This window comes from Amblyomma maculatum, chromosome 10 (genome assembly GCF_055883805.1).
Source record: "Amblyomma maculatum isolate TAMU_Amacu chromosome 10, ASM5588380v1, whole genome shotgun sequence".
Classification (NCBI taxonomy): Eukaryota; Metazoa; Arthropoda; class Arachnida; order Ixodida; family Ixodidae; genus Amblyomma; species Amblyomma maculatum.
In genome coordinates this window covers 5,503,388-5,528,150 of record NC_139353.1, presented here as the reverse complement: position 1 = coordinate 5,528,150, position 24,763 = coordinate 5,503,388, and the positions used below count along the sequence as shown (strand labels likewise).

At 46.3% G+C, this 24,763-nt stretch overlaps 1 protein-coding gene across 4 annotated transcripts in view; it reads right to left on the bottom strand.

Annotated features, from left to right (window-relative positions):
• Rtnl1 (reticulon) overlaps positions 1-24,763 on the bottom strand; it is a 42,811-nt gene that overhangs the window by 15,645 nt on the left and 2,403 nt on the right. For 2 of the 4 annotated variants that reach the window (XM_084581785.1, XM_084581786.1), the window contains 3 exons: positions 16,099-16,306; positions 11,696-11,834; positions 3,561-3,630 (listed from right to left, as the gene is read on the bottom strand). In XM_084581785.1, the coding sequence (XP_084437911.1) occupies positions 3,561-3,630; positions 11,696-11,834; positions 16,099-16,306 (417 nt within the window). Of the gene's footprint in view, positions 1-3,560; positions 3,631-11,695; positions 11,835-16,098; positions 16,307-20,877; positions 21,049-23,448; positions 23,764-24,763 lie in introns of those variants that run through there. The other 2 variants (XM_084581787.1, XM_084581788.1) reach the window with 2 other exon arrangements.

The window sequence follows — 24,763 nt, the reverse complement described above, 5'->3', positions numbered from 1 at the left end:
AGACTGACCTGCATTTCAACATGGACGCTAACCTACAAACTGATTGCATCTTTCTAGATTTTGCTAAAGCTTTTGACCGCGTTGCACATTCCCGCTTGTTCTCGAAATTATCTGCTCTTTGCCTAGACTCTTTAACACTGACATGGCTTCGCAACTTACTTTCTTTTCGGCAACAGTTCACAACAGTTAACAATTTCACCTCCTCACTCTGTGACGTAACATCTGGTGTGCCTCAAGGCAGTGTTCTTGGTCTTTTATTGTTTCTAATATACATTAACGATTTACCCGCTGGCATATCTTCCTCCCTGCGTCTTTTTGCAGATGACTGCATCATTTACCGTTCTATTATTTCCACGGAAGATCACCTTTCTCTCCAAAGTGACCTGAACCTCATTTCGGACTGGTGTACTAAATGGCAAATGACGCTTAACTCGACAAAATGCAAGATTATCTCTTTCAGCCACAAGCACACAAACTAACTTTTCGTACGTCATAGATAGCACTACAGTGTCTCGGGCATTATCGTACAAGTATTTAGGTATTCATCTGATGCATAATCTTTCATGGGCCACACACATTCAAGCCATCTTTGCCAAAGCCTGCAGATCCTGCGCCGGAATTTGCTAACCTCCCCTAACAGCGTAAGGAAACTGGCATATTTAACAATCATACGGCCGCAACTAGAATTTGCATCACCTACATGGTCTCCTTATCAAAAATATTTAACTAACATGTTAGAATCTATCCAGAACAGAGCCGCTCGCTTCATTACACGCAACTACAGCCCTCACTGCAGCATTACAGCGATAAAACTTGACATCGGCCTTGAGCCTTTAGACATTCGCGGTTCCATTGCGCTTTTGTGTTTATTTCATAAATACTATTACAGCACAAGGAAATCTCCATTACCTCTTGAACCGCCTACACGCATTTCATGCCGCCGACATAATCAGTACAGCATAAAACGCATACACGGAAAAACCCTAGCTTTTAATTCATCTGCACTTCCACGTGCCATCACTCTTTGGAATGATCTTCCTGACAGCATCACATGCATCTGCAACCATCAACCATTCCAGGATCAGCTACGCAAACATCTCACATGACATCGTTTCTTCTCTTTTATTTTCTTTGTCGCAGTGTATTTTTTTTTTTTTTCATTGCTATTGCGTTTTGGTTTGGTGCTTTGTGCGTCTTATGACTCTTCTGCATTTTTTTTTTTCTTTTCTTCTTTTTACAAATGCTATCTGCCGTATGTCTGGCATTCATGCTACAAAGTACCTTTTATCCTATGTATAATTTCGCCTTTAGTTTTGCCTTGTAAAATAGTTTCTTTTGTATCTCATGTTGTATTAATTAGTTTCTTTTGCACATTTTGCTGTTATTCCCCCCCCCCCCCCCCCCCCCTTATTTAATGCCCTTCTGGGCCCTGCAAAGTATTATGAATAAATGAATAAATAAATAAATAAATGTCTTCCCAGTGTGACAGGCTTTGAGGCCGGGGACACCGACAAAACCAGACTCCCGACTGTCGGTGACCGAGTCTTCCCGAGATCGGCTGCTGAGCAAAAACTTTCTCGAAACGCAAAGCCGACCCAGTACATCATGTCGATGGCGAATAACTTTCAGCACTAATATACGTAAAAAAGTAGAGTCAATGCATAATCCCTGACCAAAACGCGAGCGTGAGCCACCAAAATACTCTGGGACGCCGAATGCGTGTGGAATATGTTTTCTTTTCAGGGCGAGTGAATTCGGGGCGCATAGATTTGCGGTGCGCGTCGGGATCGTGAGCAATTTTTCTGCGTTTCCGAACTGCACAGAATAGTGCAAAATGAGCATAGTACGTGACAAAGAAATGATGAGAAGAAGCGATTATTTTCTTGAAGCTAGCAGAGATGCCGATCCTCCTGCGCACTACGATCGTTGTGTTTACAGTCATAACGTCTAGCCGCCGCGTTGCTACTTTGCAAGCCAATTCAACACTACGCTACGCATCACACAATAAATGTTTGTTCCATAATTTAATGTGTTTCAAGAATTGTGTGCGCAAAAAAGCGCAGAACTTGATCGTTGTGTTTACAGTCATAACGTCTAGCCGCCGCGTCGCTACTTTGCAAGCCAATTCAACACTACGCTACGCATCACACAATAAATGTTTGTTCCATAATTTAATGTGTTTCAAGAATTGTGTGCGCAAAAAAGCGCAGAACTTGCGTTTAAACTTTACAACAGAACAAACAGCAGCTGTGGTTCCGCGGCCGGCCCTGTGAAATACGCCTAAGGTGTTACGAAATCCGCCGAAGGTTTTACGCACTACACGGCATGATTCAAACTGTCTGCAATTTACTCTCAACAAGCTGGGCTGCAATTTACTCTCAACACTACTACTGCCTTTCCGACTTTCACATAGTAAGACAGCATATCAGCTAAAACCATATCTCAACCTCTGAAAGCACCGGTTAGGCCTAAATTTTGTAGTGTTTTGGCAAGAAAAAGGTTTATTTATTCCATGGGGTGCAGATTGCTTAATTTGTAAACAGCCAGAAACGATAGATCATGTATTTCTTCACTGTTGGGAAGGGGTTTATTTTTGGGATGTACTTCAAAGAACCATAAAGAAAGATGTACCTATTAATCATTACGGAATACGGTACTTACCCACGCAAAATGAGGAGGGGGTTCCATATGATTCAATCATGCTAATGGGCTTCAACAGTATATGGCGTTCACGCATGGCAGGATATCACTGTGATCCTGATGCGCGTCCTGCACGAATTTTACGAATTTTTTTCCGCAAGGCTGTCCATTGGTTTATCGAGATTGTGAAGTTTGTCGATGATAATCCTGAGTGGTTGCCTTTGATGGATTTAAAGGAATTTTAGAACGACGAAGCCAGTCCCTGACAGGCTTATTATATCAATGTCTTGTGTGTGTTTGTGTTGTCTTGCAAAAGTCGGGCAATAACGGAAAAAAACTTTCGAGGTGCAGTGGTTAGTGCAGCTAGCTATCGTACAGGAGGTCATAAGTTCGATCCCACAGGTAGATATTATTTTTTCTTTTTTTTTCTGCTTTTAATATACTGTTATTCGCCGTGGACAGCTTTTATTTTTCGAGCGCTGCCGTTCTGATCCGGCAACCACAGAAAAAAATAAAAGGATTAAGAAAACGAATTGTATAATGACACGATAAAAGACTGAGAATGGGAGGGCCTAGTCGGTGGGGAGGTTTCGCACATTGTTTCGCTGGTGTGACATAGGAGCAGGGCGACCGTCGACTGACAACCGTCTTGCGAGCGACGCGGGGCTGACACAGACTGTCGGCCGACTGTTTCCGTCGGCGCAGTGTGACATAGACGCAGACATCAGAAAGACGCTCTGTTGGCAGACCAAATCAGCACCGTGTAGCGCTAGTGTGACAGGCCCTTTAGAAAACTGCAAGCCCCAAAGGTCAGAAACCAATACAAAGTGGCTTGGGCTTTCCGAAAAGCGGCCTGCATGACAAAATGCACGATACAGCAAGGAAATACCAATGTGCAGCAGCTGTGCTGAGGCACTCACCTAAGATGATGAGGGTCATCCCATTGAACCAGGATCCCACATAGGTCAGCACCCAGAACAGGAGGAGAAGCTGCACAAGGGAAAAAGAAAAAAATTAGCTGGTGGTTTAACTTTGGTTAACCCTTGAGGGAAGTGAAAGCTTTATGTGCATATCTACACTCATTGCCAAGCTTGGATTAAACACATTGTGCATTTCTCCAAACGTAAAGCCCGTTCTTCATCTCTCTTCGGCATGCCGCCTTTTCAGGGCCTCATTCCGATGTGCCTTCTTCACGTTCTGATGTGCTACTGTAGCAGGGTGTTTGTCCTCCTCCATCTCATGCAGTGCTGTAACTTATGCAGGAGCCCGGGGGCTCCTATTCATAGGTGTACAGTCAAACCTCGATACACGCATGTAACGAATTACTGAATATATCGAACTCTTCCAAAATATTTTTGTCAAACATGTATTTTTAACTTCCCATAGCGAATCCGGTTCGGCATAAAACGGATATTACGAACTTTGCGACGCAGGAGGCAGGCTTCGTTGCACTACATGTGTGTTGTGCGGCGCAGCAAACGTTCAGGACTACCTCGCAGGCGCTGACAGCGCCACAGATGCCACAACGGCATTGGTAGTTGACAGCCAAAGAAATTTATGGCCTCCGAGATCACCTCCGCTCGCCTGTTTGTGCGCGCGGAGGTGATCTCGGAGGCCATGAGAAATTGTTCGCATCTCACAATCGCTGACAGCGCCGCTTCAGCAGCGGCGGCAGCGGAGCGATCGAATGTTGCTTTTGCCTTTTTGGTCTTTGAGTCTTTAGTGTTTTTTGGTTCTAGTGTTAGCAGCGGCGTCGCGGTGTGGCCGTCGTAGCGTTCAGCGGAGGCTGCGTCGGCCGTTGTGTCGAGTGTGATGCGCGGGTGTGCATAATGCTGTGATGGCGGTGATAGTGAAAAAAAGAGCAGCACTGACGTTGAAGACCAAGCTCGAAGATAAAATCAGGGCCTTCAAGGTAGTTTACAAAAGGAGACTGATTGACTCTCTTCTCGTGAAGCAGGACTTGAAGATGGACTTGCTGAGAGCATTAAAGCGGCATGGAACAGCGTGAAATGCGAAACGATTGCCAACTGCTTTCGACACGCAGGTTTTGTTCCAGCAGAGGCCCGTGCATCAAATGACGATGAGGACGATCCCGACGAAGCAGAAGCAGAGCTCCGTGAGTTTGATGAGCCTGGAACGATTTTTCGCGTTTTGTTGGTGACATGCCCGCAACAATGACTGTAGAGGACTTTGTAGGCAGCGACGACATCGCGGCGACCATGGCTGTACTGACAAACACCGAAATCGCTGTGGAAGTTTCTGAACATCCCGCAGACGAAGCTCAGGCTGATTCTGCAGACGATGAGAACATTCCGACTTCACATGAAGCGCTTGCTGCATTGGATTTACTGCGCCGCCACTGCAGTGCTATTGAGAGCAGTGGGTTTGTCCTTGTTGAGTGTTTGCAAACTGTGGAATAGGGCGTGATATGGAACGCGATCAGCACAAAAAAGCAGGCCATGTTAACGCAGTTATTTGCGCGTAAATAAATGGACGTGACCCAAGTAGGCACCCTCCGAGTTGCTGTGCCTTCTCTGAACGAATTTTGCTGTTCTTGCATGTATTTTCTACGAAATTTTATATTATGAATTATGAATAGAGCGAACTATTTTCAGATTTTTTAACTGTTCGTTATAGCGAGGTTTCACTGTATATAGAGTCACTCGATAATTTTCAGAGTACCGCGATTCTTTTCCTCGCGCCGTTGCGTCAGCGATTGGTCAGCACGGGTCACATGGTGCGCTACGGCCAGGTTTCGCCAGCAAGCTTCCAAACAGTCACAGCGTGAACACCTTTCACAGCAGTGCAGTGCGGAGATTGCTGTATTTCGTGTCTGGGTTTTGTTGCTCGTTTGGCTGGTGGCTGTACCCTTTGCAACGAGCCGCCGGCGCCTCTCGAAGCGGCGGAGCCAAGCAGTTCTATAACAAACAAGTTAACATCCTCACGCCGCACCGCAGCGCCACTAACATTCCAAGTGTTTCTTCGTGCACTCCACCACAGACCGGTTGGCCTCCGCCGAAGCTTCACCATCGTCGCTGAAACCCAGGGCAGTAAGAAGTGTCGATGGCCCCCATGGGAGGAGACAGGGTCTCAAAACGCTTTCAAAGCCAGCAAAACAAGCCCCCGCCATTCACTACTACTGACCCTTCCGCTGTGCCCCTCGAGCGCAGGCAGATTCAGCGTGCCATGTGCAGCGCTCCCGCCGGTGGGGGAGTAAAATCAGAGGAGAATTAAGAAGGACAGCAGCCAAGATAGAAGGTACTTTCCAAGATAGAAGGGCGATGTGAATAAAGCCCCTCTAGCGCCCTCTACTTCCAAGCCACACCGACGTCGCCTCATGTGACCTTGAGTGATCACGAGCCACTTGGTGGCCTACGTGACTAGGCCCTAAAATCGCACGGCGACCACCAGGTCACGTGACCTTGACAGTGGTCAGAGGTCACTTTGGTGGCCTACGTGACTATGCCCCAAAGTCACATGTCCTCTAAATATCCTTCAAGGTGAAAACCGTGCATACCCGATGGCTCAAAATACAGTTCAACCCCGCAATAACGAAAACCGCAAGTACGAATTTCTCGACGGAATGAAATATTTTAGTGGCCCCGGCCAACGTTCATAAGATTCAATGCATTTCATCTCTCTCAACAACTAAACGCTTTCAGACTTCAATCCCGCAACAACGAAGGTTTCTGAAGTAGCAGTCCACACGTTTTTTTCGTGCGTAAGCCACAGCAGGAAATTAAATCACTGGAACGAGTTTTAGTACACCAGTTTTAACATCTTTGGTGCTTCCACGCTATCAACAAGCACATTTACGGACGCGGCCATGTTTGTTTACAAGTTGCTGATGAAGACTGCTCACCTGTCGTTTGAAAAAAACTATTTTTGGCGGGCTGTGATTTGTTGGCAACAAGCTCAAACGAGCACGGCCGTGACTTTTTTTTTTCTTTTTTTCTTTCTGGACAAAATTTGCCTGGAGAGTGCAATGACGGGCAATAATATATATATATTTTTTATTGTCTTATCTTTAACTTTTGACTTCGCCGCGCCCGATGGCAGCGGCGACCCGATACAAAGGTGCATGACCACCATCTTGTACTGGAAAAAAAAAAAAAAAAAAAAAGGGAAAGCCTCACTACCAATCCAATCCAATCCAACTTCGGATGGAGCCCAGCAAGCCATGGGTTCATTGTTATTTTTTTTGTCTGACGAGTCGACGTGTAGCGAAGATGCCTCCTCTGACCAAAAAGCGGAAGCTTTTGACACTTCAGGAGAAGGCGGAACTCATCACACAAGCTGCGAAAGGAAGAAAGAAGATGGATATTGCGGAAGAGTTTGGAATTCCGTGCAGTTCGCTGTAAACAATACTTAGGTGCAAGGACAGCATCTTGGCTGCCCTGAGGAACGGAGCACATGCGCAGCACAAGACTGTGACAACGGCGACTTTTGAGGATGTAGATAAGGTTGTGTATGCCTGGTTTTTAGAACAGAGAGCAACAAGGTGCCGCTGTCCGGGGCCTTAGTGCAGCAAAAAGCCCTTGGCTTCGCGTGCCTACTAGGGCACGACAATTTTAAGGGAAGTGCCAGTTGGCTGAGCTGTTTTAAAAAAAGGCATAATATTGTTGCCAAAGTACTTTCCGGTGAATCGGCATCAACTTGGATGCGAGAAGCGTACAAAGAGATCGAAGCCGAATACAAGCCCTGCGACATCTACAACGCCGATGAAACTGGCTTGTTCTACGAGATGATGTCAAAAATGCTGCAGCTGAAAGGGCAATGATGCCATGGTGGGAAGCAGAGCAAGAAACGTATTGCGATTTTGTTGTGCTCCAACATGGACGGCTCCGACAAGCGTCCGCTCCTTGTCGTCGGTCGAAGTAAGAAGCCACGTTGCTTAAAGGGCCACTGTCCAGGGAAGGCCCTTTTAAGAAAAGGAGCCCAGTGTTTCGATCAGGTACCGGAGATAGTCTGTGCAAAATTCTACAGCGACACGCGCGCCGCAAAGCATCGAAAATACAATTCAAAGCTCCCTCATGCTCTCCTTTGAGAAGCCAGCTTCACCGCTCCCTGTGCTGGCCCGACGGGCCCCGATAACGACGTACGTATCGGGAACGACGTCCATTGGTTCGTCTAGCTGACTGACGGGAGAAGGATGGGTGTCTACCGCTCGCAGCGCGCTTTTCCCTCGCCACGGCCAGACTGAATCCAGCGGCGCGCGCTCCCTCGACCGTTTTTTTTTTTTTCGCGCTCGCGGAGAGCCACGCCCCACCTCCCGCCAAACGCGGAGGAGGAAGGGGAATTTGTATTGCGGAGGCTAGACGACCTCGGGCAGGAGAGTGAAAAACCTTTGCGAGGGAACGGAAGGAGAGAGGCAGGATAGAATCGGGTGATTGAGGTGGCTGTAACTGCGTTATTAGTTACTCTTTTCAAAAACATTTTGCGGCCTTGCGTTCCAGGGGCGAAGTCTCACAGTCACCGGGGAAGAAAATATTTTCGACCGGAGGGGGGACAGTGGGCCTTTAAGGAGAGTCGCAGGCTGCCCCTGCAATACACAGCCAACCATAAATCTTGGATGACCCGCGCCATCTTTGGGAGTCGGCTGGCCGCCTTCGAAGGGGACATGCGAAAGGCAGGAAGGTTTGTGTGCCTGTTCTTAGATAACTGTAGTGCACATCCCGTAGCTCCTAATTTATGCGCGGCACTGTAGCCATCTTGGTCTCATTCGAAAGAGCTGCCTTTAGTCTTCGAATTGCCGCCTCTGCTGTTAACATTCGCCCATTGGTCGCATAAAAAGTAGCAAAAAATAAAAAGGTGGCATTTGCAATCCCATTGGCTTTCGGGGTGCACGTGACGATAAGGCGTCACCGCATTGGTGGAGCTGGCTGACGGCGTCTGCTCGGCGTGCCCGAGCCGCAGGGAGACGTGACGCCGGCCGCACTTGATTCCGAACCGCAAGGTGCGTTCACGGCAAGAATTCGTGAAAAAAAAAAATAGTTGATTAATCATATCAAGTGATGCCCTGCCCCGGCTGTGCGCGCTCAGGCCGATGAAAGTCGTGTGCCGAGCAATCGTGTGTACGAACCTGAAGTAGGCCTAGTGCGTTTCCCAGCACGGGAGACTGCTACTGCCAGCGGTCGCACCCGCCGCGACGGTGATATCGCAGGCCGCAGATGAGCAGAAAGATAAGCTCAAAACAGAAAAAGCTTGAACTCGCGCCAACTCCAGCAACGAAGCGGCAGACAGATTGTTTTCGTGACGATGACGGCAGCGCGGCAGACAGTCCGCTTGGTGAGGCAGAATTCACGATCGTCAGATCTAAACAGTTTGCCGAGATTGGCGAAGCGTAAAACATACGGCGGCGATATTGGCATTTAAAAAAGTGAACGGGGATAAGCAATCGCCGTCAAGCTTATTCTCCAATGCGTAAACTGCGGGACATGTCGCCTTCGTAGAGCTCGCCGCGCGTTTGCGCCGATCGGACCTCATTCATAGTCCTTAGTGAATGCACTTGCATCCAGTGCAATGCAGAGCACTAGGAAGCAGCAAACAGCTCCAAATTACATTTCTTTTCTGCAATAAACGTTCCTCACCGTGGTCTTAATGCGAAGACGTAGCAAAACGACGTACGTAAAAAAAGTTGCTGCTGCATGTGACTCGCGCAGTCGAAAAAGTGACAACTGAATGTGCTGCAACTGCAAATTAAAATGAAAGAGGAGACACTTGGATGTTGGAAAGCAGAGACTACATTCCTGGAGGTTTCTAGCCATTTTAAATTGTAAATGTGTGCATTGCACCAGTGAATGTCTGTTAAATAATCCAGTTTCTTTTTTGCTCTTTTTTCAAAATATGCATTGTCGACCACTTGCAGTTTTGCAACTTTAATATCTCGGCACCTATTGCAGATAGAGTAATACAGTAAAAACTCGTTAATTCGACCTTCGCAGCTTTATGCTCCCACGTACTGCTGAGTACTTGCACGTATGCAACGGGGCATGGAATGAAAATGTTTCTGGCATCAAATGCATGGACAACACGGTAAAAATGCACACCAAGATGAAATGCTGCTTTATAAAGGTGTTCACTCTCAGTGGCTGCCTAAGGATGCTGAATGCAGCGGGTGTGCCACTAGGAAGCGCTGACAAAACGAAGAAAATTTTGCACTTTCACCAGTTCGCACACGTAATGTGGTGGATGCCGTGTCTCTTGCATGAACTGCAGTAGAGTCTGCCGCACCCTTTAAGCACCAAGCGCTGCCAGCACTATGTCCACGGTACGAGCCAGCGGTGGCATGCCGCTGTAACTCAATCCTATCAGCCATAAGCAAAGCTGCATGAATGCCTTTCCCATGCCTCTGTATAGAGGCTTTGTGTTTTGGATGATTCAAACAGCCTCTGTGACCCATAAGGTTCGTATAACTGATATTCTATAGTAAGCAGTATGCTGGAGACATGAGAAGCAGAAGCTGCCCAATAAGTGGCACCGAAAAATGAAAAGCTCTGAAAAATACAAGACTGATAGACCCATGTTTAAAGCATGGGTACTTAGCACGTAATTTTTCATCAAGGTACGACCTCAATAAGCAGACACAAGTGGAACAACTTTGGCAACTGCAAGCGCAAGCGCAAGAGACACTTGGTTATAAGAGACACTTGAAAATTGTTTGGTTAGTTTTCCTATGTCTGACATGTTAACAACATTGCATACAAGAGACAGAGACACTTTTTACAGAGACATGGTTACAAGAGACAATTTTTTCAGGTCCCTGGAGTAAATTCTTCACTATTTAGAAGAGACACAACCCAGGTGTGCTCATGCAATGCAGCTGAAGCGTGCCAACTCATACATGATGCACTTCAGATTCCCTTAGCTAAATTCTGCTCCATATCAGCATCCTTTTTGCTGTATATGTCAGGAACTGAGGAGCGCTTCCCAATGATTGGAAAGTCAAAACGACCCCGTTGTTTCAGCCACTGGCATCACATTACTGTCACTTGCGAAGCAAATCAAAATGGATGAATGACATCCAGCATTTTTAACTCCTCGCTGTTTAAGCTTTGATCACAAGGTGAAAGCTCAGAATCCTAATGTCTTTCTCTTTGCAAGTTGCTGTACAAAACAAGGTTTGTAGAACGTCTGTTGCTCGACAGGCAGCAAGACTGTACAATAGTAATTGATGCGAAGTTTGCTGTTCAGGTGATTTCAGGTGTCTGGAATGGCCTGATAAGGGAAGCTGTGAGAAACCATTTCAGACAAGCAGGCTTTAAATGTGGTGACATGATGTAAGAGATCTCACATATGGATACTGTGGCAAGCTTCCTTAAATATGAAGCTTGGGAGAGCATCCAAGAGACTGCTGAGGTACCAGAATCTGAGGAATTTGTATTTGCAGATGTGCATCTTGTGTGCTCTCAAAGAGCTTACAAACTGCAATTCTCGTGCAAGCAAATGGCACATGGGCCATAGCGGATGACTACGAGGACATTTTAGAGGAAAAGTGTCAGCATCTGAGGGTGAAAAGCAAGTAAGAGTGCTTCAAAGGTATTAGAGCATATCTCCAGTATTTGGGAAGAAATACACTCTGCACTAAAAAATTACATACTAGTATGAATAAGTTCTTTTAAACTTTCCTGAACAATTTCCTGTTATTGCGTGTAAATACATTTATATATGCTGATGTGCAGTAAACTGATCAACACAGTGTTTTTAGAATTTTTGGTTACAAGAGACCCTGCTTACAAGAGACATCTTTTTCGGGTCCCTTGAGTGTCTCTTGCAACGAAGTTTTACAGTAACACAATGCAGTAACCAGCACAAAATTCTCCCTCGAGCAGGGGTCTCCCATTTGAAAGAGGGAAATAAGATTCTCCTAGAAGACTCCTAGGATTTTTGTTTTCGCTGGGTGCAAAAAAAGAAAAGCCAGCTAGGGAGCACAGCATTAACCTTGAACTTGACGGCATGTTTCCTGTATCAGAAAGTGGAGCCCTAGTACAAGCAGACAGCCGCGACATGTGGCCCAGGCACTGGAATTTTGCGACAAAGCAACAATGAGGCCCACCTTTAGCGAGTCAACCAGGTCCTCGACGAGGAAGAGGCTGCGCAGACGCACAACCAGCTCATCCACATGCTTGATAACTGTGTCCACCGTCTCATGAACCCGCTCCTTGGGCAGAGTCAGGTCCTTCTCCAGGTACTCTCTGGGGGAAGCAGGACCACTACACTCAATGGCCAGCCCACACACAAACACCACACCCAGTCCTTTGCAGCTACTATAAGTGCAACAAAAAGGCCACTACATAAAAAACAGATCGTTTACTTGTGAAAGTTCCCAATTTCTCATTATAATGTTATGGACAGCAACCATCAGGTAATGGATTCCCACAAATGCACACAACTGGAACACCTTGACTGCCTTACGTTCCACTGCTCATTCAAAATAAAACAAACATGTACAAAGCAAAGCTACGGTTTCAGAAAAAAAAATAAAAAAATTAATGCAACTAGTTATGTTAGCACACAAGGTAGGGAGCGCTCCAGCTTGGTTTACATGACAACCAACAGTGATGATTACAGTTTTTCACCCAGCAACTACTTGCTACAATTACTTTTATGCCATTGGCACGTGTTACATGGTTCATGGTGAAATGCAGGCTTAACCTGATTAGGCCCACATCATGGCAAGGGCATCTTCCATAGTCATGGAGCAAAATGCAGACCGTACAGTTTGTAATTTTAAATACCAACTAACTTTCTGCTGCTCCCTGCTATGCTGTTCTTCAGGAATCCAGATGGTTACTCTCAGCAACCATCGTTTTGCCTATTTCCTTTCGATGAGGATGTCATGAACTCCCTTCGTTTCCTATGTCCACTCTGCTGTTAGCCTGTCTCTTGAATTAAGCCTTTCATTTCCTTAGAGCACTCTGCATTGCAAAGAACTTAAGTTGAACCCTTTCCGTTAGCCACTATGTTTTTACCCCATTGGTACCCGTAAGATAAAGCTGTTACATGCTTTCCTCTTTAGTGATACAAATTAAGTGTTACTGATGATCCGAAAGTATGTGCTAAGGGCCCTCCACCCCAGTGTTATTAAAGTTACTTCAATCTTGTGGTCTGGAGAGGTATATGTCCAAGTATGTGTGCTCTCTTACCACTTCAAGCCCTTCAATACCTATCATGAACAGCTGCTCCCTTGCAAAAAGCATTACTTTAGTTTTCTGCATAGTATTAATTTTTATTTCTGCTTTGCCTGTGGTCCACAATTCAACAACTGCTCTGCAAAACCCACATCTCACTTGCGAATTATGAGACTTGCCACCAGTGCAGAGAAAAAAATACATCAGTACTGGAGCTCTGACTCCTGTAACAGTTGGAGCTGCCAATGATATGAACCCAAAGAATGCCATTAACAGCTTGTGTACAAATAAATGTTACATATAGGCTCAAGGCACTGAACGTCCGAAAGAGATTTAGGCTAAGAAGGACATTGTATGAATAATTTCAACCACCGGGGGCTTTTTTAGCACGTACTGGCATTGCACAGCACAGAGGTGCCTTGTGTTTCGCCCCCACAGAAATGTGCCTGGCTCTGTACTCCAGCAGTGGTAACCAAGAAATGGGGCTCAGAATAAAAACTGATCTATTTCATTACAGACTTCAATCTCAAGGTCATTCGATGTACACCAAACAATGTGACAAAAATGGGTGGTCAGCAGCTAATGCTGCACAGCCCCGCAGACTGCCACCATAGTGCTGCCAAATTCATGCTACAGCTCTTGGAAGAAGGCAGCAGAGCAGGTAACAACACAAAGCATAAGAAGCACACACAAACACAAGGACAACACTGCACTGACAACTATATTGACAAGAAACCGCACATCTTCTCCCTTCACTTCATGTCTGCAGCCAATTTCTTCCTTGTCTTTCACATCCTGCCAGTTTGTGCAGAAATTCTAATTCCCTCTTCAACAAAATGGCATACTGACACATTGGTCTCCCAAGTCACAGATTGCATATGCTTCATAAATTTCCCTTCCTAACTTATCCTTCATCCTTTTCATAATCGTAACATTGTGAATTTCAGCCGGACATTTTTGGTCTCTATAACCAACGCAGTCTTTGCAGTGCACCGCGATATTAGCGCCAGACTTGTCCGATATTGCCATAGCGTGCTCTCTAATCCTGTCAATGAGACATCTTCCGTCTGTCCGATATATTTCTTTCCACAATGCAAGGGAGTCTGATAAACAACCCCCTGAATACATTTAGAGTACCTAGTCCGGTGCGAAGTTTTGCATCCAGAGTTGAAGTCCTGGTTGTTAACCCGCACAAACATCCCTTTAGCTCTGTTTGGTGCCATTGGAATAACCCGGATGCCGTGTCTTTGACCAATCTTCATTAGATTATGGGTGAAGCCATGCATATATGATACCACTGACCACTTATTTCTTTGAGTAAGGTTTTCTTTTCGAATCCTCCGCTTGATCGGCAGGACAATGCTTTCTATTATGCTACACAGTCAATACTCAGGATACCCTGCCTCCAGAAGCCTCTCAGTCTGGCTTACAAAACATTTTTAACATGATGGTGGTATGATTTGTTGAGAGCCGACGTCAATACAGCCTTCGCAACACCTCTTTTTACTGTCTTTGAATGTTGGGATGTATACGGAAGAAACTGCTTGTTTGCTCTTGACTGGTAAGTCTAACATACGTGTTCTGGTAAGAATTCGAGACTCAAATCCAGGAAGCGCAAAACACTTTCCTTTGGAAGTTCCCAGGTGAATCTTAGATCAGGGCAACTTTCTTCAAACACACCATGGGCTATGTCTTTTAGTTGATCAGTCGCCTTTCCTTTCTCTAAATCACACAATACTAAAAAGTCGTCAACGTAATGAACAATCTTTACAATGCCTTTATCTTTAATAACCGTCAGAATCCTTCTGTCATATGCGGCTAGGTACACATCACTCAGAGCAGGTGCAACTCTCGAACCTATGCATACACCACTCCTTTGTACATACAATATTCCATCATGGGATGCAACAGCTGACTTGAGATAGGCTGCAATCAACTCCAAGAATGTACCCACAAACGCCCTGGCTGAATTCTGGAAAACTATCCTGCTTCTCAATCGTTTCTCGTATTCTTTCAACAAGCCTTCTTGTGGGATAGAATAGTACATGTCTTCAATATCGAGTGAAAATCCAGAAAGTCTCTTCTTATCATATCCCTTGATCTCGGATATTATCTCCTCAGAGTTTTTTATTCTAAAGAGATCATCCACATGTACTTGGCCGAGGTGCTTGACCAAGTATTCAGAGACTAGCATCTGCCACATGTGTGCCTCTGACAATATTGTACGGAAAGGTATGTCAGGTTTGTGTGTTTTTGCACTGAAGAATACCGACAAGGTATCATGTCTAGTGTCCTTAACCTTACGGTAAAGCTGCCTCTGTTCAGTTTCCTCGAGAATCCGTACAACCTTCCTCTTAGCAGCTTTCAAGTCCTTAGGTTGCACTTTTCAAAAGTTCTTATTCATGGCTGCCAGAGCCTTTACTCCGTAACTGATAGAATCCAATACAACAAAACCACCTTTTTTATCCGAAAGGCACAGCTTGAATTCCTTGCTCTTCAGTTCTTTAATTACAGGTTCAAATCGCAACTTGCATCTCCCACGTCCTTTTATGCGTGTGAAATGTGTGACCAACTAGCTCAGCGTTCGACTCTATTATTGTTCATTCTACAAGTTCGCCTAACAAAGAAGGCAACAGTTTTGTTTTGCAATGGTAGTACCATTCAAACAAGCATGTGGGCAATCATACACTAACTTCATGGTTTCCCAAAGCAAACACACAGCTCAGCTCCACTCCCAAAGTGACTTGATGTGCAACATGGCTGCACAGACACTTCGACAACTACCTGTGATGGCAAAAAAAAGGAGCAGAACATTTTCTGAGGCCTGCATTTGTTGGAAGGTTTTCACACACATGTCCAGCTAACCGACTCGAGCCTACAACGATTACAGCGGTTACTAAGCCTACCCTTCCTATCCTATCATTTGCCTCCCATCGTTAGCCTCTTGTCAGCATTCGTTGCAGTGCTATATATAATTATAATTGGTTTACAGGAAAGGAAAGGCACAGTATCTATCGCACTTTCTCCGGCAAGTGTAAGTTTGGATGGTACACCATCGCTCCTTTCACGTGGAGTTCCTTGGCACGCGTTCAAGTGTGCCATTGCAGGGACGCACACCGCCTCGGCCAATCAGAACGCTGCAAAATCGGGACACACTTTGTCCACTACAGCCTGAACCATTAAAAAGCTTTCACCTTAAAAAAGTGTCCTCTCAGGTGCTCAAAACAAAGACTGCTGTACTGAAGCCACGAACAGAACAGCCTCTCTAGCATACTTTTCTGCACAATACACAATGAATCCAGTAGGTACGACAAACGGATGTCCTCACTTGAAGGGGTGTCCCTCGGAGGACTTCTGGACTGCCTGGAGCACATTGCGATAGACGCGGAAGCAGATGGCCACCGTGAGAGTGAACAGGGCCAGGTAGGCAACCACGCTGATCAGGGAGAAACAGGTCAGTGACAGAAGTACTGCCAACACCACCCCGAAGACGAGGCCACTCTTCTTGGGCTGCCGCCAATACACAAGCTCCTCCACTGCAGAGGGAAAAGGGGCCTGTTTTATCACATGCACAGAACATGTGCCAACCAACTCATGTCTGCCACCAACATAATCGATGGCCTTCAATCTAATCCATGCTTAGTTCTGAAGCCTTTTTAAGAAAAAGACACCAGGTCATGAGAAGGGTTTTTCCTTGGCACTGTGGATATTAATGATCTCTCACTGAAGCTTCGATTAGGTTATAGCTTTGGTTAAGGTTAGCCTGAACAAAGGAAATACACAGTTGTTTGTTTGTTTTGTGGGGTTTAACGTAGCAAAGCAACTCAGGTTATGAGAGGCGCCGTAGTGGAGGACTCCGGAAATTCTGACTACTTGGGTGCACTGACATCGCACAGCACACGGGGGCCCTGGCTTTTCACCTCCATCAAAAAGCAGCCGCCGAGGCCGGGATTCAATCCCACATCTTTGGGAACAGTAGTCGAGCGCCGTAACCACTGCGCCACCCCAGCGGGGTGGAAATACAGAGTTGCTTCCTCATTTGTACACTCATACATTCGTAAAGATATGCGTATTATTATTATGATATATATATATATATATATATATATATATATATATATATATATATATATATATATATGAAGGAAAGAAGCTAACAGTCGGTGAGGCCAAGGAAAGCATTGGGGATTTTTTTTTTTAATTTTTACTTCGATAATCAAATAAATTAGTAATGTAATCTGTTCAGGGAAAGAGAAATAAACACAAAGTAGAAAAAAAAAACAAAAAAAAAAATGTGCCGATGGTGGGAACCGAACCCACGACCTCCGAATATTGCGTCCGGTGTTCTTCCAATAATATATATATATATGTGTGTGTGTGTGTGTGTGTGTGTGTGTGTGTGTGTGTGTGTGTGTGTGTGTGTGTGTGTGTGTGTGTGTGTGTGTGTGTACGTACATTTGTAAAGGTATAATGTTTAAAAACAAAATGTGGTGGGTCCTCATATTATCCTCAGTGCTCAGCTGACTAATGCACTGCTGGCCTGTTGCTATATTGAGAACACAAGCATTCTGGTGAAAGAAAGTAGCCATCTTATGAATCGAGAGGTGCACATGATAAGCAGCACAATTCAGTGCCACCAAGAAAGCCCCTGAAAAACGTAATGAGCATGAGAATATGCAGGTATGAACGGCAGGCCAACGCAGGGCGAGAAAGCAAATTTATGCTCACACTATTTTTGTGCTGTTGTATGGAAAAAAAGAAAGGAAAAAATTCTGTACTCAACATACTTCGTTTCAACACAGCGCTGAAGATTCGGTATACTCACTGCACAAGAGCTGCACAGGCAAACTAAAGCTAGCTAACATAGAACAAACGATAATCAGGGCATGCCTTCAAATCATTCACGTAACAGACGCTGGCGACAGAGAAAACGTGGCTACACAGAAAGCTGCTGCAAGAAAATAACTCTGGCCTCGTCAGCAGGGCATGCAATGTAGACAAACTAGATGAGATCTGTCAACATGCACTGGCAAGTACTCTTATCAGGCAGGAAAAATTAGCATCCCTGAGGGCAAGTCAGACCCAGCATAGGCATCATCTGCAAGCAGTCATAAGGGAAGTTTTTATACTCAGCTTCACGCACAGCGTGCAATGTTGCTAGTGTGTCCGTCCGAGCTCGTACACGAGTATAGACAAGCAGCCATCATAATGTCATAGTACGTGTATTGCAGCCGGCAACCTCTAGAAGTAATAGTGGCATATGTATTCATTCAGACTCCATCAGTGCCCAAACATTAGTTCACCCCCCAGTAATAATTGTCAGAGGTCTCAATAACTGAGCACCAACTTACAGCTTTGTCCAAGATTTCAATGACAAATGTTATTTCATACTGCACACTGTTTTTCACGAAACCCTCAGCGATGTTTCACACAGTTAAGAGGGGTTCATGACAGAGTGATACGCTTTCACAGGTGCCCTACTAGTGCAGCCTCTGGAGTGGGAGGCACATTTAATGCAAAAAGGAACATAGTAACCCCAGCATTAAGACCCTGCAGGTACATGTGCAGGCTAAGTCCCCTTTGGTACGAATGTGCAACCCTGACAGTAGTGCCCCTAACCTAAATGCAAATGAAACGATATGCATATTACAAAAATAAAAGTCCTGCTTAATATAGTATTATAACGAGATCTCAAAGCCACTGACTGAGAGGATGCTGGCCTGTAATTACAGAACATTCATGTGGACAAATACTATAGTGGTGTAGGATAATGTAGTCTCCAAGTTGGAGTGAATAAATAGCCATCAATTCAAGAATGGCTCTCATAGTGCAACAATGAAGCAGCACAGTTGAGACCTGATAATGCAAAGCACACTTTCCTCAAGTTGCACATTTATCCCAGACAGTGGTCCACACCGCACATCGCCAACGAAGATGAGTAGGAGTGCGTGTCCACCCAATTCCTTTTTGTGCCACCTGAATTACAACTGCTGCATCCTTTAGCTGCGGCATCGACTGAAAAACTGAGCGATCAATCTGTGACTGAAAATTCGAGGCCAGCCTGTGTATTCTTTCATGCTGCAAACAGATATGTGTGTTAATTACGACAGAACAGTGTTCATGCGTATAACTCAGAGAAGGAAGCCTCTTCTATTTAACTATACTGCTAACAATAATTTTCTTTCCAAAGTAAGTATTTAAGGCTGCAGATCTGCAATAACCTATCTTGACAGAGCCTATCAATAGCATCACTGTTCACTCCTACTGATGTATGTTTGCTCAAATATAATACTATTATTTATTCCATGCTAGAATATGCTGTCATAATCTGGGACCCTTACACTAAAGCTAACCCAGTCAAATTAGAGCCCAAAAGAAAGTCGTCCAGTTTATAACTCACATGGTCGCATGTATATCAGTCATCTTAACCAAGGCGGTTTGCTTCCAGTCTCTCAAAGAAACCGCATCTTTCGTTTAGTTAATCGTCTTAAAGTCAAAGAGCATCGATGAATATCACGCACGAAACCCTCTTGACGCCCTTGTCTCGCTGCCTTCCAGCACCTGTCGGCCTCCCTTATTGAGACAAGCTCCACTCGGTAACATTACCGCGACACGCAACGAGTTATAAGTTTTCTTATTTCCCCAGAACAATTACAGACTGGAATAACCTAACAAATGCCGCAGTATCAACTTCACTACAAATGTTTGAAACCCACCTTTAATTTTCCTTACATGCTTGATACTGTATGGCACCTTGTGTTGCATTTGTACTTTGTATTTCTTTTTTTTTTTTGCCTTTTCGTTTTTGTTTTGAATTTAATTTCTTTTTAAACAGCTTGAATGTCTGCGTACTGTTTCCAGCTATTGTTAACTTGTATACTGTATGCCCACCCGGCTAAGGTCCTGAAAAAGATTGCAGTATGAATACATAAAACAAAATACAAGTGTCAAGTAAGTTGGAAGCAAATTAATATTTTTTTTACAACATTTGAAGTATGCACACCACCAGAACTACCAAATGCTCATGAGATGTGCCGTTCAGCAGGAAGCGACTTATGTACAGGCAGCTAACTCCCAAGTTCGAAAAAAAGAAAAAAAGGAAGAAAAGAAATGCAATAGCGAAACTGCATGAGACCTATTAACTGCTTTTCTACAGCCTGCGTGAATTGCAGAGGCTTGCACGGCAACCAATAGGACAGCACCGGCGGCGTTGCACAGGTAAGGTGAATCTAATAGGAAAAAAACAATACTCGAAACAAAACCGAACCTCCACAAAATGTCCACCACTGTCAGACTTGTATCAAATTTAACCGCGTTTCCCACCACTCAAAACCGTCGCTACAGCAGGTGCATGTGTTCCGAGGGGAAAAAAAAAAAGAAAAAAGAAAAAAAAAAAGCGTTGTAGAGCGCCAGCGTGCGTCCAACGTGGCACACGTGCCAACGACGCCGGCGGTAGCAGCAGCAGCTCTCTGGACTCGCCAGTTGCTGCCTAGTAGAGCGCAGCGCGTGCTAGAATTTTTGCAACCGAGCTCTGGCCACGTACGCAGACACCGAGTGCTGAACACATATAGCCAGGTGCGATTAAAGAACCAACGCCATCGGGGAGTCACCATACGGGGATAAAAGAACGCCAGCCTCCATTTAATACATGCGGAGGAAGCGTGCGAACACCAATGTAGGCAGATTAACTGACACGAGTTGGCGAGCTCGTCAAAGACTGTTCCGATGTTCTGAAGTGCCCAAGACATCCACGAGCGAAAGTGCACTGTACGAACCTGTTCAGAACGAATATCCCAGAACCTGTTCCAAGAAGCAGGGGCGGCCGGACGAAGACGCGAGTTTCACAAAACCGCGCTGATGAAGTGAACAAAGCAAAGCATTGCTATATGAACGCGAAAAGAGACGTAATAACACCTTTGAGGGGCACATGTTATTCAACGGGCTAACCAGGCCTGAACGCTCAGGATTTCTGTAGACAAGATGGGTGCGAAAGCACACGCAGAACGTTGACGGTGCTGGAGGAAGCTGAGATTTTCCCTGTCTCCGAACGGAACAAGCAGAATGGAGCAGTATTAAAAAAAAAAAAAAAAAAAAGAAAAAGGCTTACGCTGGGTTTCGTCCGGCCTGGGGGGCCCATCTCCCGAACCACTGGCACCGGTCGTGTCGCGCTTTCGGCCCATTCTTGCTAAGCAAAAGAGAAGAGACTGGCTGCACCTTGGAGGGGTCGAGCAGCAACAGTGGCAGAACAAGACCGGCGAACGCCAGAGGAGGAGACGAAGTAGTGGAGAAAGAAGAGGGGGTAAAAGAGGAGGGCGAGAAGAAAGCGGAAAGAAGCAGCGTGACAAGAAAGAGGAAGAAAGGCGAGGAGAAAGAAAACTGCGGGAATTGAGACGCAGGAACGAGTGGCCGCCGCGCAACTAACTTGCTAACGTGCCGCTGTGACTGTGATTTCGCACGACAGCGACAGAGGAGACAAGGCGCCGAAAACGAACAACGAGGCCGACGACCCTCGGCCACGCGACCGTGGCAGAATAGAAAACAACTAAAATGTCCGCCTATTCATCGGGCTTTTTTTTTTTTTCTTTTTTCGGCAGCGGACTCTCCGCAATGGATAAGATATGGTTGGATGTGTCTGCCTGTTCGCCGGCGCAAGCCAGCAGCTAGACAAACCATTCACAAACACGATGGCATAGCAGTGATTGTAACGAAGCTAAAAGTGGTAGAAGCGCCAACTACCCTATTTCAGTTGGAAATGAAATGCCCGCAAAGAAACTTTATTAAAGCGCCAACATTATAATAATGCTGTAGTATCATACAACGATTCATGGGAACGCTAGGCCATGGTTAAAATTGCAAGAATGGCTTTAGATGCTGTTTGGCAAATATCAATTCAAACATTGCGTCACAGAACTTTTCACTGTTAGTAAAGTTTCGAAATACTGCAATTAGCAGGACTTCGCAGTTAAAGATCAGAGGTGTCTGCTATAAATAGTACGCACAGCCTAAACATTCCGCTAGAAAACCTCGAACACGCTGTCACATTTGATATACAGCACCCTTCGTGGTTGGCAAAGTAGCTCCATGTATCCGTTACAAAGTGGGTGGATGAGCTGCCTGTATTGGTTGTGATAAGGCTTGTCGTACACTACTGCTTGCAGTGTTGAAGTTGCAGGTCTTTCAGGATTACACCACCACAGCGAAAGCTGCACACTTTTAAATGTTTAAGGCTCATAACATTTCGCGAACCCTACAAATAAAAACACTAAAAAATATGCATATATTAACGTCGGACGAAAATGGAAAGCAACCTGCTTGTAGCGTTACGGTGCTGCATGCATGTTTTCTAGAGACCATGAAACAAACCAAACCAATATATACAATCTCCCCGCGCTTCATTCGCGTGATTCGTGCGCCCTGCTGGAAATCCAAATAACATTTTCTCCCCTTTCTGCTATCGCCCTTGAAAGGAACTTTTGCTCACAGACGATCGCAAGTTTTCATCGAAAGCAACTACACTAAGGAGTCGACGCCAGAGGTCAAATTGCTCCATTGTGAAGCTGTATCAAGGTGCACACCAAATGGAGTCGCCCCACTGCGGGCGGCCAGTGAATTATTACAGAAAGAAGAAAAAAAAAAAAAGCTCTAGTTTGGACAGAAATCTACAGGCCCAGAGCTTTGGTGAGAACCCAGAACGACAGCTAATGTACCGATAGCAACACTGAAGCAGCAACAAAACGAAATTTCACTCCGACAAACAAGCAGCGTCCAATATTCGTGCAAACTCGGGCCTACGTTACAGCGGTGGGCGTCCGATTAGAGGCCATCCTTGCAGCATGTAATAAAAGACGAAAAAGAAGGGCAGACCGGCGCTGCTTCACCTCCAATGTCAGGGTCGTTTCACACGTTCTTTTTCCCCTTCTCTGCGAAGCGCATCAACTCTTTCCTCCACGCAACTCGAACAAAGCGGCTCGCCCGATGCCAAATTACGGGGAAAACTACCGCAATGAACCAATAAACGCCGCCGCGTTTGCCTTTACGCGTAGCATTCTGCGGTGCACAAGGCAACCACCGCACCGATCGAATACGGGCACGCAAAAAAAAAAAAAAAATAATAATAATAATGGATCGACGCAATCTGAAGCCCAGCGCCGTGAACGCAAGAAACGTGCAGCGTCGCGGGCAAGGTCCATGGGAAAGAACCTTCAGCACTCGCTCGCCCCTACCAACGTCGCATGCGCGCCTCTTGTGTATCTCCGAAAAGCACTGGAGCTGCGACTGCGGCGTCGTCGTTCAGAAACCTCTGCTCCGCAGTACGGCCAGGCAGAGTACTACTACAACGCCAAAGCGCGCACCGTTTTATATCGCGAGGCTAATATATCTCGATAAAACACGGCCGGTTGTCTATTCAATGCCGGACGAAGAGTAACGAGCCACACACATCGTCCATAAAACAGCTCCTCCTCTGTAATAATGGCTTCCTCGTTTCACGCTCGCGTTCACGGAGAAAAAGAAGACGGGTGCCCGCAGAGGTTGAACACCACCTCCTCCACAGAGCACGAGAGAAGGGTGGTGTAATCGGCGTCTCTCAATGCACAGCTCGCGCCGAAAAACGCGCGTTACTTTTGTTTGCCGCCCGCCATCGGGCCTGTATTTACCCGATTACGGTGCACGACCTCACCTTGTGGCACGGTGAAAATGCGCTTGAACATGCAGGAACACTGCTGTGGTGCCGCCTTGGTGGCGTCTCCAGAGCCGTTCATGCTACTATCGGCTTCCATTTGTGCAGCCTTCCCGCTCTCCGGTGCTCCCAACAAGACCACAAGCTCCGACTAGCTTACCGTCCAACGAACACCACTACTACACCACCACCACAGGTAGTATGGGCACACCAAACACCGCAGGTGAAGAGGACCGGGACGAAGGCGACAGCCGACCGACCAACAAACCGCCCGTAGCGAGCAACGGAGAAGCAGGCAGGGCGAGCGAGCGAGCGAACAACAAATCAAATAAAACGCAGCCCGCGCCCTCCCAAACGCCGATTCGTGCTCCAGTGCGCATGCGCCCTATCGGAAAAGCCCGCGCCGTCGCCGCCGCCGTCTGCCCCCCCCCCCCCCCCCCCCCCGCCCCCTTCTTTTCCCCACTCTCTCGACCTCGTCCACCTTCGATGTCGTCCACTTTCCTCCTGGAAACTGCCGTTCCGCGGTGGTCCGCTTTGGCCTTTTCGAACTTTCCGCTACATTTTACGTCCAATCATTTGGAAACTGTACTGGTTATCGGCAGTCAAGAATGCTTGTCCACAGTGAACACGGAGGAAGTAGTGGAGAGAAACGAAAGTGAAACCAAAGCGAGCCATGCAGAGCAGTGCGCATAACTTCGGAGCAGCAGACGACAAACGGCCCAGTTAGCAGACTGACAAGAAGCGGCGGCTACAGTTGGGTGCCACCGCCGATCCCGTAGCGGCTGCTTTAACATAGCCGAACCCTGCAGCTCTGCGCAGACATCGATTGAGCCGTGAAGCAACAAAATTGTCGTAACCCCGCCGTCGCGTCAGCCCTTCTCCTTTTGCTTTTACTTCCAGTGCTGCACTGATGACGCGACGACGTCGCGCTACGCTCATCGCGCGTCTTCGCTGATCGCTTCAGGACAGCAGAAAAACGGGCTCTTGTTGCGAGTTCCTCCGAACTGTGGAAAAAAAAAAATAAAAATAAAAGGGGGGAGGGGGGGGGGGGGGGGCGCGTCGGCGCGGACATAGTGCGGCGGTCGTGACTTGAAGGGCACGCGCGGAAACCTCACGCTTATTCGTGCTATGCAGCGAACGGGACTTGTCGCCGCCGGGACGTTTTCCTATGATGCGAATTGTAGAAGGCGCGTGAAAACAAGAAAAATGAAAGAGCCCCGCGTCACGCACGACCCATTAGAGCGCGAAGCATGGCTCGGCACCACGCTGGATTAGCAAGTTAAATTTCCATGTTTAACACCTCGCTACCGCTTGC